The following is a 14,082-nucleotide window of genomic DNA, read 5'->3' as shown; positions in this document are numbered from 1 at the left end:
AATTGAGTCCTTACAGAAAGCGGGTTGGAGGAAGGGTAGTCCAGGTATGCTCCAATATGCTTTATTAAAAGTTGTTTCTGAAAGATTTGCCTGGATGAGTGCAGCTCTAGCAACATTCAAGAAGCTCGACACCATCCAGGACAAAGCAGTCTGCTTGATTGGCACCCCATCCACCACCTTAAACATTCACTCCCTCCACCACCGGCGCACCGTGGCTGCAGTATGTACCATCTACAAGATGCACTGCAGCAACCCGCCAAGGCTTCTTCGGCAGCACCTCCCAAACCCGCGACCTCTTCCACCTAGAAGGACAAGGGCAGCAGGCGCATGGGAACACCACCACCTCCAAGTTTCCCTCCAAGTCACACACACCATCCTGACTTGGAAATATATCGGCCATTCCTTCATCGTCGCTGGGTCAAAATCCTGGAACTCCCTCCCTAACAGCACTGTGGGAGCACCTTCACCACACGGACTGCAGCGGTTCAAGAAGGTGGCTCACCACCACCTTCTCGAGGGCAGTTAGGGATGGGCAATAAATGCCGGCCTTGCCAGCGACCCTACATCCCATAAAAAGGAATTTTAAAAAATGTGTTGAGGCTCCACATAGGTAGAGCTCTTTTATTCCTTTTTTAAATATAATAACATTATTTCTTTCAATCTTTCTAGCCTAGGCTGGTGAATAATTCTTGGTTTCCAATTCTGTTCACAGAACCAATCTCCTCTGCATCTATTTCAGCCAATGTTTCCAACTCCTTGCGAGAGAATGACACGGTTTGTCTGACCTGCAATGTAGTCGGCAATTGTACCCGAAGAATTTGGTCTTTCAATGGGACAGTTGTCACAAGCAATGAGAGAATAATATTATCCTCGGAAAATGACACCTTGACGATAATTGCTGTTAACACGAACAATTCCGGTGAATACAGATGTTATGCAAGCAGTCCTGTTAGTGAAATAACAAGCGAGACCTACTTCCTGCACATCATTGGCAGTGAGTACAGGGGAATCATATCTTTTCATATTGAACAATTACGTACTGTTTTTTGTCCGATAACACTTCTGTGAAGAGCCTTGGGACGTCTTACTGTGTTAAAAGCACTATATAAATGCAAGTTGCTGCTGTGTATTTGAATGGTAGCATGGTGGTAATGTTACTGGACTAGTAATCCAAAGGCCTGGACTAATAATCTGGAGGCAAGAGTTCAAATCCCACCACAGTAATTGGGGAATTTAAATGCAGTTAATTAAATAAATCTGGAATAAAAAGTTACCATCAGTCATGGGGACTATGAAACTACCGGATTGTTGTGAAAACCCATCTGGTTCACTGATGTCCTTTAGGGAAGGAAATCTGCCGTCCTTACCTGGTCTGGCCGATATGTGACTCCAGACCCACAGCAAGGTGGTTGACTCTGAACAGCCCTCTTAATGGCCTAAGCAAGGCAATTAGGGATGGGCAATAAATGCTGGGCTTGCCAGTGACGCCCACATCCCGTGAACGAATAAAAAAAAAAAGAATGGGACAACTCTTGCTGAAGCGGGGCATCTCGTGGCATACGGCATTAGTTAGATTTCTTTCCTGTACCCTTCAACTCAATTGTGTGTGCCGTAACTTGCTGGTGGTGGGAGCTAATAACGGGGCCTCTGGGACCTTAGATCAACAGTTTATCTCCTTACCCAATGAGATTTTAGGATTCAGCAGGAAATAGAGGAACGATGCAGAAGGAGGGTGAATTGAAGTCGAATTAGGTACAGAAAGAAAAATAAGAATAGTGAAGAAGAAAGATTGGATTAAGAGAGAATGAAGAAGACAAAGTTAGAAAACAACTTTAAAAAAATTAAAATTAGATTTTTTTAAATCTCTGAATATTTACCACCTAAAGAAATGAGATCGGGCCAAAGTGGACTGGGATCAGCTACTTGTAGGAAAATCCACATCGGAGCAATGGGAGTCTTTCAGAAAGGAAATTGAGAGAGTACAATGGCAACATGTTCCCGTAAAGGTCAAGGGTGGGACCAGCAAGCCCAGGGGACCTTGGATGTCAAGGGATATACGAGAATGGATTAGGAAATAAAGGGGGGCTTTTGGCAGATACAAAGGACTAAAGACAGATGAAGCCCTAGAGGAGTATAAAAAGTGCAGGGGGATACTTAAAAAAGAAATTAGGAGAGCGAGGAGGGGCCATGAAATAACACTGGCGAGCAAAATAAAGGAAAATCCTAAGGTGTTTTATAAGTATATTAAGGGCAAGAGGATAACTAGGGAAAGAGTAGGGCCCATTAGGGACCAAAGTGGCAATCTGTCTGTGGGGCCAGAAGATGTAGGTGGGGTTTTAAATGAATTTTTTGCATCTATGGAGAAGGACGATGTAGACATAGAAATCGGGCAGGGGGATTGTGATATACTTGAACTTATTAGCATCGAGAGGGAGGCGGTACTAGCGGTTTTAGCAGGCTTAAAAGTGGATAAATCCCCAGGCCCGGACGAGATGTATCCCAGGTTGCTGTGTGAGGCAAAGGAGGAGATTGCAGGGGGCTCTGACACAAATTTTCAGAACCTCTCTGGCCACAGGGGATGTGCCAGAGGACTGGAGAACAGCTAACATAGTACCATTATTCAAGAAGGGTAGTAGGGATAAACCAGGGAATTACAGGCCAGTGAGCCTAACATCAGTGGTAGGGAAATTATTGGAAAAAATTCTGCGGGACAGAATTAGTCTCCACTTGGAGAGGCAAGGATTAATCAGGGATAGTCAGCATGCTTTGTCAAGGGAAGATCATGTCTGACTAATTTGATTGAATTTTTCGAGGGGGTGACTAGGTGTGTGGATGAGGGTAGCGCAGTGGATGTGGTACACATGGATTTCAGTAAGGCTTTCGATAAAGTCCCGCATAGGAGACTGGTCAAGAAGGTAAGAGCCCATGGGATCCAGGGTGCCTTAGCACATTGGATCCAAAACTGGCTTAGTGGCAGAAGGCAGAGGGTGATGGTCAAAGGTTGTTTTTGTGACTGGAAGCCTGTGTCCAGTGGGGTCCCTTGCTGTTTGTGGTCTACATTAATGATTTGCATGTGAATGTAAAAGGTATGATCAGTAAGTTCGCAGATGACATGAAAATTGGTGGGGTGGTAAATAGCGAGGAGGATAGCCTCAGTCTGCAGGACGATATAGATGGGTTGGTCAGATGGGCGGAACAGTGGCAAATGGAATTTAACCCTGAAAAGTGTGAGGTGATGCATTTTGGAGGGACTAACAAGGCAAGGGAATACACAATGAATGGTAAGACCCTAGGAAAGACAGAGGATCAGAGGGACCTTGGTGTGCATGTACATAGATCCCTGAAGGCAGCAGAACAGGTGGATAAGGTGGTTAAAAAGGCATATGGGATACTTGCCTTCATTAGCCGAGGCATAGAATATAAGAGGAGGGAGGTTATGATGGAGCTGTACAAAACGCTGGTTAGGCCACAGCTGGAATACTGTGTGCAGTTCTGGTCACCACACTATAGGAAGGATGTGATTGCTTTGGAGAGGGTGCAGAGGAGATTCACCAGGATGTTACCTGGGCTGGAGCGCTTCAGCTATGAAGAAAGACTGGACAGGCTGGGGTTGTTTTCCTTGGAACAGAGAAGGCTGAGGGGGGACCTGATTGAGGTGTACAAAATTATGTGGGGCATAGATAGGGTAGATAGAAAGGAACTTTTTCCCTTAGTAGAGGGGTCAATAATAAGGGGGCATAGATTCAAGGTAAGCGGCAGGAGGTTTAGAGGGGATTTGAGGAAAAACTTTTTCACCCAGAGGGTGGTTGGAATCTGGAACTCACTGCCTGAAAGGGTGGTAGAGGCAGGAACCCTCACAACATTCAAGAAGCATTTGGATGAGCACTTGAAATGCCATAGCAGACAAGGCTATGGACCAAATGCTGGAAAATGGGACTAGATTAGACAGGGCCTGATGGCAGGCGCGGATGCGATGGGCTGAAGGACCTCTTTCTGTGCTGTATGACTCTATGACTCTATGAGATGCAATAGTTTAAATTGTTCCCTTTCTGGGCCAGAGGGGTTGATTGGCATTATAAGAACATAAGAACATAAAAAATAGGAGCAGGAATAGGCCACTTGGCCCTTCGAACCTGCTCCGCCATTCAATAAGATCATGGCTGATCTTGGGCTCAAAGCCACTTCCCCGCCCGCTCCCCATAACCCTTCACTCCCTTATCTTGTAAAAATCTGTCTACCTCCACCTTAAATGTATTCAATGACCCAGCCTCCAGGGCTCTCTGGGGCAGAGAATTCCACAGATTTACGACCCTCTGAGAGAAGAAATTCCTCCTCATCTCCGTTCTAAAAGGGCGACCCTTTATTCTGAAACTGTGCCCCCGAGTTTTAGTTTCCCTACGAGGGGAAACATCCTCTCTGCATCTACCTTGTCGAGCCCCCTCAGTATCTTATATGTTTCAATAAGATCACCTCTCATTCTTCTAAATTCCAATGAGTATAGGCCCAACCTGCTCAACCTTTCTTCATAAGTCAAACCCCTTCACCTCCGGAATCAACCGTGTGAATCGTCTCTGAACTGCCTCCAATGCAAGTATATCCTTCCTTAAATAAGGAGACCAAAACTGTACGCAGTACTCCAGGTGTGGTCTCTCCAATACCCTGTATAGTTGTAGCAGGACTTCCCTGCTTTTATACTCCAACCCCCTTGCAATAAATTAACAATTATCACATCTTTAAAAGGGTATTTACGTTCTGAATTACCAGACTTAACTTTATGCGGTGACTTTAATTGGCAATAAGGTGCAAATCCAGCAAGATTTGGCTCATTTGCAATAATGGCAGCTTGCCCATAACAAAACGATGATCAGTTGATGTTTTGCAACAAGACGGTGACAGAATTTGGAGATAGTCTTCAGAAAGTTACTCGCCCATTTAAAACGGAGATGAGGAGGAATTTCTTCTCTCAGAGGGCGGTGAATCTTTGGAATTCTCTACCCCAGAGAGCTGTGGAGGCGGAGTCATTGAATATATTCAAGGCGGAGAGAGACAGATATTTGAGCTACAGGGGAGTCAAGGGTTATGGGGAACAGGCAGGAAAGTGGAGTTGAGGCCAAGATCAGATCAACCATGAACTTATTGAATGGTGGAGCAGGCTCGAGGGGCCGAATGGCCGACTCCTGCTCCTATTTCTTATGCTTACACTCAAGATTTCCATTTTAAATGTTGCAATGCTCAATATTGATGCAAAATGTGCCCTGTTTCAATGTTGACATAAAAGTATGGCCCAAATCGGTGGCAACAGAAGATTGACAGGAAGTGCAAGCAAACACCAACTTTTCAATGATATATCCCTTTATATGTATGGGCCAAGCAGCATCAAGTGGCTTCTTCAGAAGTAGTATAAATATGTTGGCAATCTAATAAATTTCCTTGTTTACCTGTAGCCAATTTGACCTCTGGTGAGCGGTACAAGGAAGCCATTTTAATAGTCGTTACATTCTGAATCATTTAGGAAAAGGTGGTCATCTACCATTAAAGTCCTCCCATCATTAAAACAGCAAGGATTCACAAACTGCAGCACATAAGTGACCAGGTAATCTGTTTTCGAGATGTTGGTTGGAGGGATATATATTGGCCAGGGCACCGGGAGAAATCCAGTACCTTCTCCAAAGCGCAATTCGATCCGCTCGACTAGACTACCATGCAGGCGGTGAAGATGACGAGGGCCTGTATTTTCCGATCGGAGGCTTCCTGCGTGCGGAGACCTCTGACCTGGAAATAATCTACGAACTTATCCGAGGGCTGCTGAGGCGCCTATACTTCCGCTCATGCGCCTCTCCAGACTCGAAATGCGCAGGGCCCACGTATCCCAGAGGCGCAGGCGGTTCGCAAGTGTCCCTGGGATCACGTGGGCCATGGGGAGCCAATAGCAGAAGGGAATCTCCCTTCATACACTTGACAGATAGACCCGTGAAATATATGAATGGAGATCACCCCAAAAACACTGTAACACATTTAATAAATTTAAAGAAAACATCACATTTTTTAAATGAAATTACAATAAATTAAATATTTTAAACAAAAATTTAACTTTTTGTAAAAAGTAATTAAAGTTTTTTACTGGGGTAAAAATAAACTTACTATTTTTAAAGTATTTTTTAATTATAAATGAGTGAAAAAGATTTTTTTTAAACTTTTTTTGCAACTCTTGCTTTTACCAGGCGTAAGTTTCGAAGGGTTTTCTGCGGGCGGAGGTTCTCCAGGAAGCGGAACTCTCCCCCCCCACAGAGGCCCTTCTCCAGGGCAGGACAGATCGGAAATGCCAGTTTTCAGTGCATGCGCTTGGCATGCCTGAAACTGGCATTTCCAATGACCTTTTGGGCGTGTGCACAGCCCGTACACACCCGTAGTCATCAGAATATTCGGACCAAGGTCATTCAGGAGGGAAGAATTCTTTTCGTCAATATAGACCATTTGAAATGAATCTATTTATGATTGCACCAGAGAGATATGATGATGTTACTACAAAGAGTAGAATGAGTTCCTACTCTTGCGAGCCCACTTGGAGATTATTAATACGTTCAACTGCAATGCAGTGAACTTTTTTTTTTTTTTACAGACCCTTCAGATCACCATCATTATAACCTGCTCATAGGGGTCATAATTCTGGCCATAGTCGGACCATTTCTGATGACGTAAGTAACCACAGGCTGCATCATTTTACCCAGTCTGATTTTCAAAAAGGTGACTCAACCGTGGCTAACGAGGGAAATTAGGGATAGCATAAGATCCAAGGAGAGGACATATAAATTGGCCAGAAAAAGCAGTAAACCTGAGGATTGGGAGCAGTTTAGGATTCAACAAAGGAGGACAAAGAGAAAATAGAATATGAGAGTAAGCTTTCAGGGAACATAAAAACTGACTGTAAAAGCTTTTATAGATATGTGAAGAGAAAAAGATTGGTGAAGTCAAGCGTAGGTCCCTTGCAGTCAGAATCAGGGGAATTTATAATGGGGAACAAAGAAATGGCTGACCAATTAAATACATATTTTGGTTCTGTCTTCACAAAGGAGGACACAAATAACCTCCCAGAGATGTCGGGGAACATAGGGTCTGATGAAAGGGAGGAACTGAAAGAAATCAGTATTTGTAGGGAAATGGTGTTAGGGAAATTGACGGGTTGAAGGCCGATATATCCCGAGGGCCTGATCATCTACATCCTAGGGTACTTAAGGAAGTGGCCCTAGAAATAGTTGATGCTTTGCTGATCATCTTCCAGCATTCGATGGAATCTGGAACAGTAGCCATGGATTGGAGGGTAGCTAATGTTACCCCACTATTCAAAAAAGGTGGTAGAGAGAAAACGGGGAATTACAGACATCGGTAGTGGGGAAAATGCTAGAGTCCATTATAAAAGATGTAATAGCAGAGCCCTTGGAAAACAGTGGCAGGATCGGACAAAGTCAACATGGATTTACAAAAGGTAAATCATGCTTGACTAATCTACTGGAATTTTTTGAGGATGTAACTGGTAAAATAGGTAAGGGAGAACCAGTGGATGTGGTATATTTGGACTTTCAGAAGGCTTTCGATAAGGTCCCACGTAAGAGATTAGCATGTAAAGTTAAGGTACATGGGATTGGGGGCAAGGTATTGACTTGGATAGAGAACTGGTTGGCAGACAGAAAGCAAAGCGTTGGAATAAACGGGTCTTTTTCCGACTGACAGGCAGTGACTAGTGGGGTACCGCAGGGATCGGTCCTTGGACCCCAGCTATTCACAATATGTATTAATGATCTAGACAAGGGAAGTAGATGTAATATCTCCAAATTTGCATACGACACAAAGCTGGGTGGGCATGTGTGCTGTGAGGAGGATGCCGAGAAACTCCAGGATGATTTGGACAGGTTGGGTGATTGGGCAAAAGCATGGCAGATGCAATATAACGTGGATAAATGTGAGGTTATCCACTTTGGTGGCAAAAACAGGAAGACAGATTATTATCTGAATGGCAATAGATTGGGAGAAGGGGAAGTGCAACGAGACCTGGGTGTCCTTGTGCACCAATCGCTGAAGGTAAGCATGCAGGTGCAGCAGGCGGTTAAGAAGGCAAATGGCATGTTGACCTTCGTAGCGAGAGGATTTGAGTACAGGAACAAGGATGTCTTGCTGCAGTTGTACAGGGCCTTGGTGAGACCACATCTTGAGTATTGTGTGCAGTTTTGGTCACCTTATCTGAGGAAGGATGTTCTTGCCATGGAAGGAGTTCAGCGAAGATTCACCAGGCTGATACCTGGGATGGCAGGAATGACGTATGAGGAGAGATTGGGTCGATTGGGCTTGTACTCGCTGGAGTTTAGAAGAATGAGAGGGGATCTCATTGAAACTTAGAAAATTCTGACAGGACTGGACAGACTAGATGCAGGAAGGATGTTCCCGATGGTCGGGGAGTCCAGAACCAGGGGTCACAGTCTAAGGATAAGGGGTAGGCCATTTAGGACAGAAATGAGGAGGAATTTCTTCACCCAGAGAGTGGTGAACCTGTGGAATTCTCTTCCACAGAAGGCAGTAGAGGCCAATACATTAAATATATTCAAGAAAGAGTTGGATATATTTCTTAAGGCTAAAGGGATCAAGGGGTATGGGGAGAAAGCAGGGACCAGGTACTGAATTTGGATGATCAGCCATGATTGCATTGAATGGCAGAGTAGGCTCGAGGGGCCGAATGGCCTACTCCTGCTCCTATCTTTCTATGTTTCTATGTTAAGGTGCATGGTTCTGATTTTTCCAGATGCTGCGGAATTCTGACCAGGCTCAGGTTAAACTGTTGTGACTGGCAGTGCTCCTGCTACTTCTGCGTCAGGTGAGAGTCAAGTTTGTTCAGAGCAAGGTTGTAGATTTTCAACCTGTCACCTGTGTGCAAAGCTGGCCCTGTGGGTTCCCCGTATGTTATAGCAATGGCCCAATTGTTCATTATAGTTTCTATAACAGGTGGTTGACACACAAAAGGGAGGTAAAGATGGATAGATTTTTGTTAACCAAAGGTATTAAGGGATATGGGCCAAAGGCAGGTATATGGGGTTAGGTCACAGACCAGCCGTGATCTCGTTGAATGGCGGAACAGGCTCGAGGGTCTCAATGGCCTACTCCTGTTCCGATGTCATTTTAGGTTTGTGACTGTTTTTATTTTGTTCGTTGGTGGGATGTGGGCGTCGCTGGCAAAGCCAGCATTTATTGCCCATTCCTAATTGCCCCTTGAGAAGGTGGTGGTGAGCCGCCGCCTTGAACCGCTGCAGTCTGTGTGGTGAAGGTGCTCCCACAGTGCTGTTAGGGAGGGAGTTCCAGGATTTTTGACCCTGCGACGATGAAAGATCGGTGATATACTTCCAAATCAGGATGATCTGTTACTTGGAGGGAAACTTGGAGGTGGTGGTGTTCCCATGCGCCTGCTGCCCTTGCCCTTCTAGGTGGAAGAGGTCGCGGGTTTGGGAGGTGCTGCCGAAGAAGCCTTGGCGAGTTGCTGCAGTGCATCTTGTAGGTGGTACACACTGCAGCCACGGTGCGCCGGTGGTGGAGGGAGCGAATGTTTAAGGTGGTGGATGGGGTGCCAATCAAGTGGGCTGCTTTGTCCTGGACGGTGTTGAGATTCTTGGGTGTTGTTGGAGCTGCACTCATCCAGGCAAGTGGAGAGTATTCCATCACACTCCTGACTTGTGCCTTGTAGATGGTGGAAAGGCTTTTGGGAGTCAGGAGGTGAGACACTTGCCGCAGAATACCTAGCCTCTGACCTGCTCTTGTTGCCACAGTATTTATGTGGCTGATCCAGTTAAGTTTCTGATCAATGGTGATCCCCCAGGATGTTGATGGTGGGGGATTCAGCGATGGTAATGCCGTTGAATGTCAAGGGGCGGTGGTTAGACTCTTGCTTGTTGCAGATAGTCATTGCCTGGCACTTCTGTGGCGTGAATGTTAGCTGCCACTTATCAGCCCAAGCCTGAACGTTGTCCAGGACTTGTTGCATGTGGGCATGGACTGCTTCATTATCTGAGGAGTTGTGAATGGCGCTGAACACTGTGCAGTCATCAGCGAACATCCCCATTTCTGACCTTATGATGGAGGGAAGGTCATTGATGAAGCAGCTGGAGATGGTTGGGCCTCGGACACTGCCCTGAGGAACTCCTGCAGCGATGTCCTGGGGCTGAGATGAATGACCTTCAACCACCACAACCATCTCCCTTTGTGCTTGGTATGACTCCAGCCAGTGGAGAGTTCACCCCCCCGATTCCCATTGACTTCAGTTTTACTAGGACTCCTTGATGCCACACTCAGTCAAATGCTGCCTTGATGTCCAGGGCAGTCACTCTCACCTCACATCTGGAATTGTGAGTGTAAGCTGAGCCTCACTGAATTGCCCCAACTATTTTATATAACATTGTATAATGGGCGATTAATTCGATATCATCCGTCATATCATCATCTCCTGAAGTTAAAATGATCCCCAATGTGTTTTATGCCCAGGTGACAAGTTGAAAATCAACCCCTCGATCTGCTCCACGCGCTAGGTGCAACCAAACGCCTGCAGGGTAATGTTAATTTTTGGCGATGGTGTCAAATATGCAATATCGGATGGGCTGCTTGATTTTCCGATTTCCTTTCTATTGAATCCCAGCCTTTGCGCTCAAGTCAATGGAGCGCAAAATCGCGTGTTGTGCACAGCGTGTGGCTGATCCAATATCGTCCGTTTTCTGACACCGCCAACAGTTACAATTACCCTCCTGTTTTTCATAAATGCATTGACAATTTCGCTGCGCCTAGCACACAGGAAAAGATCTGCCTCAATAGATTGGGGATTGCTGTTACATAAGAACAGAAGAAATAGGAGCAGGAGTCGGCCATTTGGCCCTTCGAGCCTTCTCTGCCATTCAATCAGATCATGGCTGATCTTCTACCTCAACTCCACTTTCCTGCACTATCCCCATATCCCTTGATTCCCTTAATATTCAAAAATCAATCGATCTCTGTCTTGAATATACTCAAGGACTGCGCCCCCACAGCCCTCTGGGGGAGAGAATTCCAAAAATTCACCACCCTCTGAGTGAAGAAATTTCTCCTCATCTCAGTCCTAAATGGCCGACCCCTTATTCTGAGACTGTGACCCTGGTTCTAGACTCTCCAGCCAGGGGAAACAACCTCCCTGCATCTATCCTGTCAAGTCCCGTAAGGATTTTGTATGTTTGAATGAGATCACCTCTCATTCTTCTAAACTCTAGAGAATATAGGCCTAGTCTACTCAATCTCTCCTCATAGGACAATCCCCCCATCCCAAGAATCGGTCTGGTGATTCTTCGCTGCATTCTATGGCCGTTCTTTACACATGTCACAGCTTTCCTTAAAATAGCAGCAGAGGAATTTTATACCAAGTGTTCGTCCACAGATATCGGAAAAAGTAATTTGCATAGAATGTACAGCACAGAAATATGCCATTCAGCCCAATTGGTCATCGCCATGTGTGTTTGTGCTCCACACCAGCCTCCTCCCAACCCTCTTCATCTAACCCGACCATTCCTTTCTCCTGTTTCTCAATTGTGAAGAGGACATAAGGAGGCTGCAAAGGGATATAGATAGGTTAAGTGAGTGGGCAAAGATCTGGCAAATGGAGTATAATTTGGGAAAATGTGAAGTTGTCCATTTTGGCATGAAGAATAAAAAAGAAGCATATTATCTAAATGGTGAGAGATTGCAGAGCTGTGAGATGCAGAGAGATCTGGGTGTCCTAGTGCATGAATCGCAAAGGGTTAGTATGCAGGTACAGCAAGTAATTAAGAAAGCTAATAGACTGTTATTGTTTATTGCGAGGGGAATTGAATACAAAAGTAGGGAGGTTATGCTTCAGTTATACAGGGCATTGGTGAGACCATATCTGGAGTACTGTGTACAGTATTGGTCTCCTTATTTAAGGAAGGATGTAAATGTGTTGGAAGCAGTTTACTCGACTAATACCTGGAATGGGCGGGTTGCCTTATGAGCAAAGGTTGTACAGGCTAGGCTTGTATCCGCTGGAGTTTAGAAGAGTAAGAGGTGACTTGATTGAAACCTATCAGATCCTGAGGGGTCTGGACAGGGTGGATGTGGAGAGGATGTTTCCTCTTGTGGGAGAATCTAGAACTAGGGGTCACTGTTTAAAAATAAGGGGTCGCCCATTTAAGACAGAGATGAGGAGAATTTTTTTCTCACAGAGGGACGTGAGTCTTTGGAACTCTCTTCCTCAGAGGGCGGTGGAAGCAGAGTCTTTGAATAGTTTTAAGGCAGAGGTAGATAGATTCTTGATAAGCAAGGGGGGTGAAAGGTTATCGGGGGTAGGTGGGAATGTGGAGTAATCGGATCAGCCATGATCTTATTGAATGGCAGAGCAGGCTCGAGGGGCCGAGTGGCCGACTCCTGCTCCTAATTCGTATTTTCATATGTTCATATACTTATCTAGAATCCCCTTAAATGCATTCTCCTGCCCAAGTTTGTCCTATTCTAGGCTATCATATCTTCCACTTTATTCCATCACTGTTTTTGATCATAGAATTGCTGTGAATGTATTTTTTTGTTGCAAATTGTCCTTTTTCTCCCCCCAAATCTCTTCCTAACTAGCACGTAAATGAACCTTGGTTAGACCACCCTTAGTGTACTGTGCACAGTCCTGGTCTCTATATTACAAAAAGGATATAGAGGCACTGGAGAAGACATAGAAACAGAAAAATAGGAGCAGGAGTAGGCCATTCAGCCCTTCGAGCCTGCTCCGCCATGCAATATGATCATGGCTGATCCTCTATCTCAATACCATATTCCCGCTCTCTCCCCATACCCCTTGATGCCTTTTGTGTCTAGAAATCTATCTATCTCCTTCTTAAATATATTCAGTGACTTGGCCTCCACAGCCTTCTGTGGTAGAGAATTCCACAGGTACACCGCCCTCTGAGTGAAGAAATTTCTTCTCCTCTCAGTCCTAAATGTCTTACCCCGTATCCTGAGACTGACCCCCTCATTCTTGCCAGAGGAAACATCCTCCCTGCATCCAGTCTGTCTAGCCCTGTCAGAATGTTATACATTTCAGTGAGATCCCCTCTCATTTTTCTAAACTCTAGTGAATAAAGGCCTAGTCGACCCAATCTCTCCTCATAGGACAGTCCTGCCATCCCAGGAATCAGTCTGGTGAACCTTCGCTGCACTCCCTCTATGGCAAGTATATCCTTTCTTAGGTAAGGAGACCAAAACAGCACACAGTACTCCAGGTGTGGTCTCACCAAGGCCCTGTACAACTGTAGTAAGACATCCTTGCTCCTGTACTCAAATCCCCTTGCAGAAGGTGCAAAAATGATTTACAAAGCTGATACCAGATCTGAGAGATAATAACGATAAGGAAAGACTGAACAGGCTGGGGCTGTTTTCTCTAGGAAAGAGAAGGCCCTTCTAATTGAGGTCTCTAAAATTATGAAAGGGTTCGTTCGATAGGGTAGATGTAGAGACGATGTTTCCACTTGTGGGGGCAATCCAAAACTAGCGGTCATCAATATAAGATAGTCACCAATAAATCCAATAGGGAATTCAGGAGAAACTTCTTTGCCCAGAGAGTGGTGAGAATGTGGAACTCGCTACCACAGGGAGTGGTTGAGGCGACTAACATAGATGCATTTAAGGGGAAGCTAGATATATACATAAGGGAGAAAAGAATAGAAGGCTATGTTGATAGAGTTAGGCGAAGAGTGGTGGGAGGAGGCTCGTGTGGAGCATAAACACCGGCATCGACCAGTTGGGCCGAATGGCCTGTTTCTGTGTTGTTAATTCTATGCAATATGTAAATGTGAAATGGTTAATATTTCTTTGACCCTCAATTCCCCTTATCGATATCCTAATAATTCAGTTCCTTGTTAAGATATCAATTGACCCTGAATTAGCTGTTTTGTTTCTGGTAGGCGGCTCCAGAACTTTTTTTCGGGGTCGGGGCAAGCTGTCCTTCTACATGACATACCGATGCCAGTCGCCTCCGACCAAATGCAACAACTCTTCCCTTCTAGCCTTAGGGACTGACTCCCT

General features: G+C 45.2%; 1 protein-coding gene across 1 annotated transcript in view; it reads left to right on the top strand.

Annotated features, from left to right (window-relative positions):
- LOC147109911 (uncharacterized) overlaps positions 1 to 14,082 on the top strand; it is a 78,033-nt gene that overhangs the window by 18,689 nt on the left and 45,262 nt on the right. Inside the window, exons 4-6 of the mRNA XM_086002422.1 lie at positions 713 to 994; positions 6,620 to 6,695; positions 8,792 to 8,863. Coding sequence (XP_085858548.1) covers positions 713 to 994; positions 6,620 to 6,695; positions 8,792 to 8,863 — 430 coding nt within the window. The remainder of the gene's footprint in view (positions 1 to 712; positions 995 to 6,619; positions 6,696 to 8,791; positions 8,864 to 14,082) is intronic.

This window comes from Somniosus microcephalus, chromosome 12 (assembly GCF_052327205.1).
Source record: "Somniosus microcephalus isolate GS21.2 chromosome 12, FLI_Smic_1.0, whole genome shotgun sequence".
NCBI lineage: Eukaryota > Metazoa > Chordata > Chondrichthyes > Squaliformes > Somniosidae > Somniosus > Somniosus microcephalus.
Note: the sequence above shows the minus strand (reverse complement) of the source record. Positions and strands in the feature narration are given on the sequence as shown.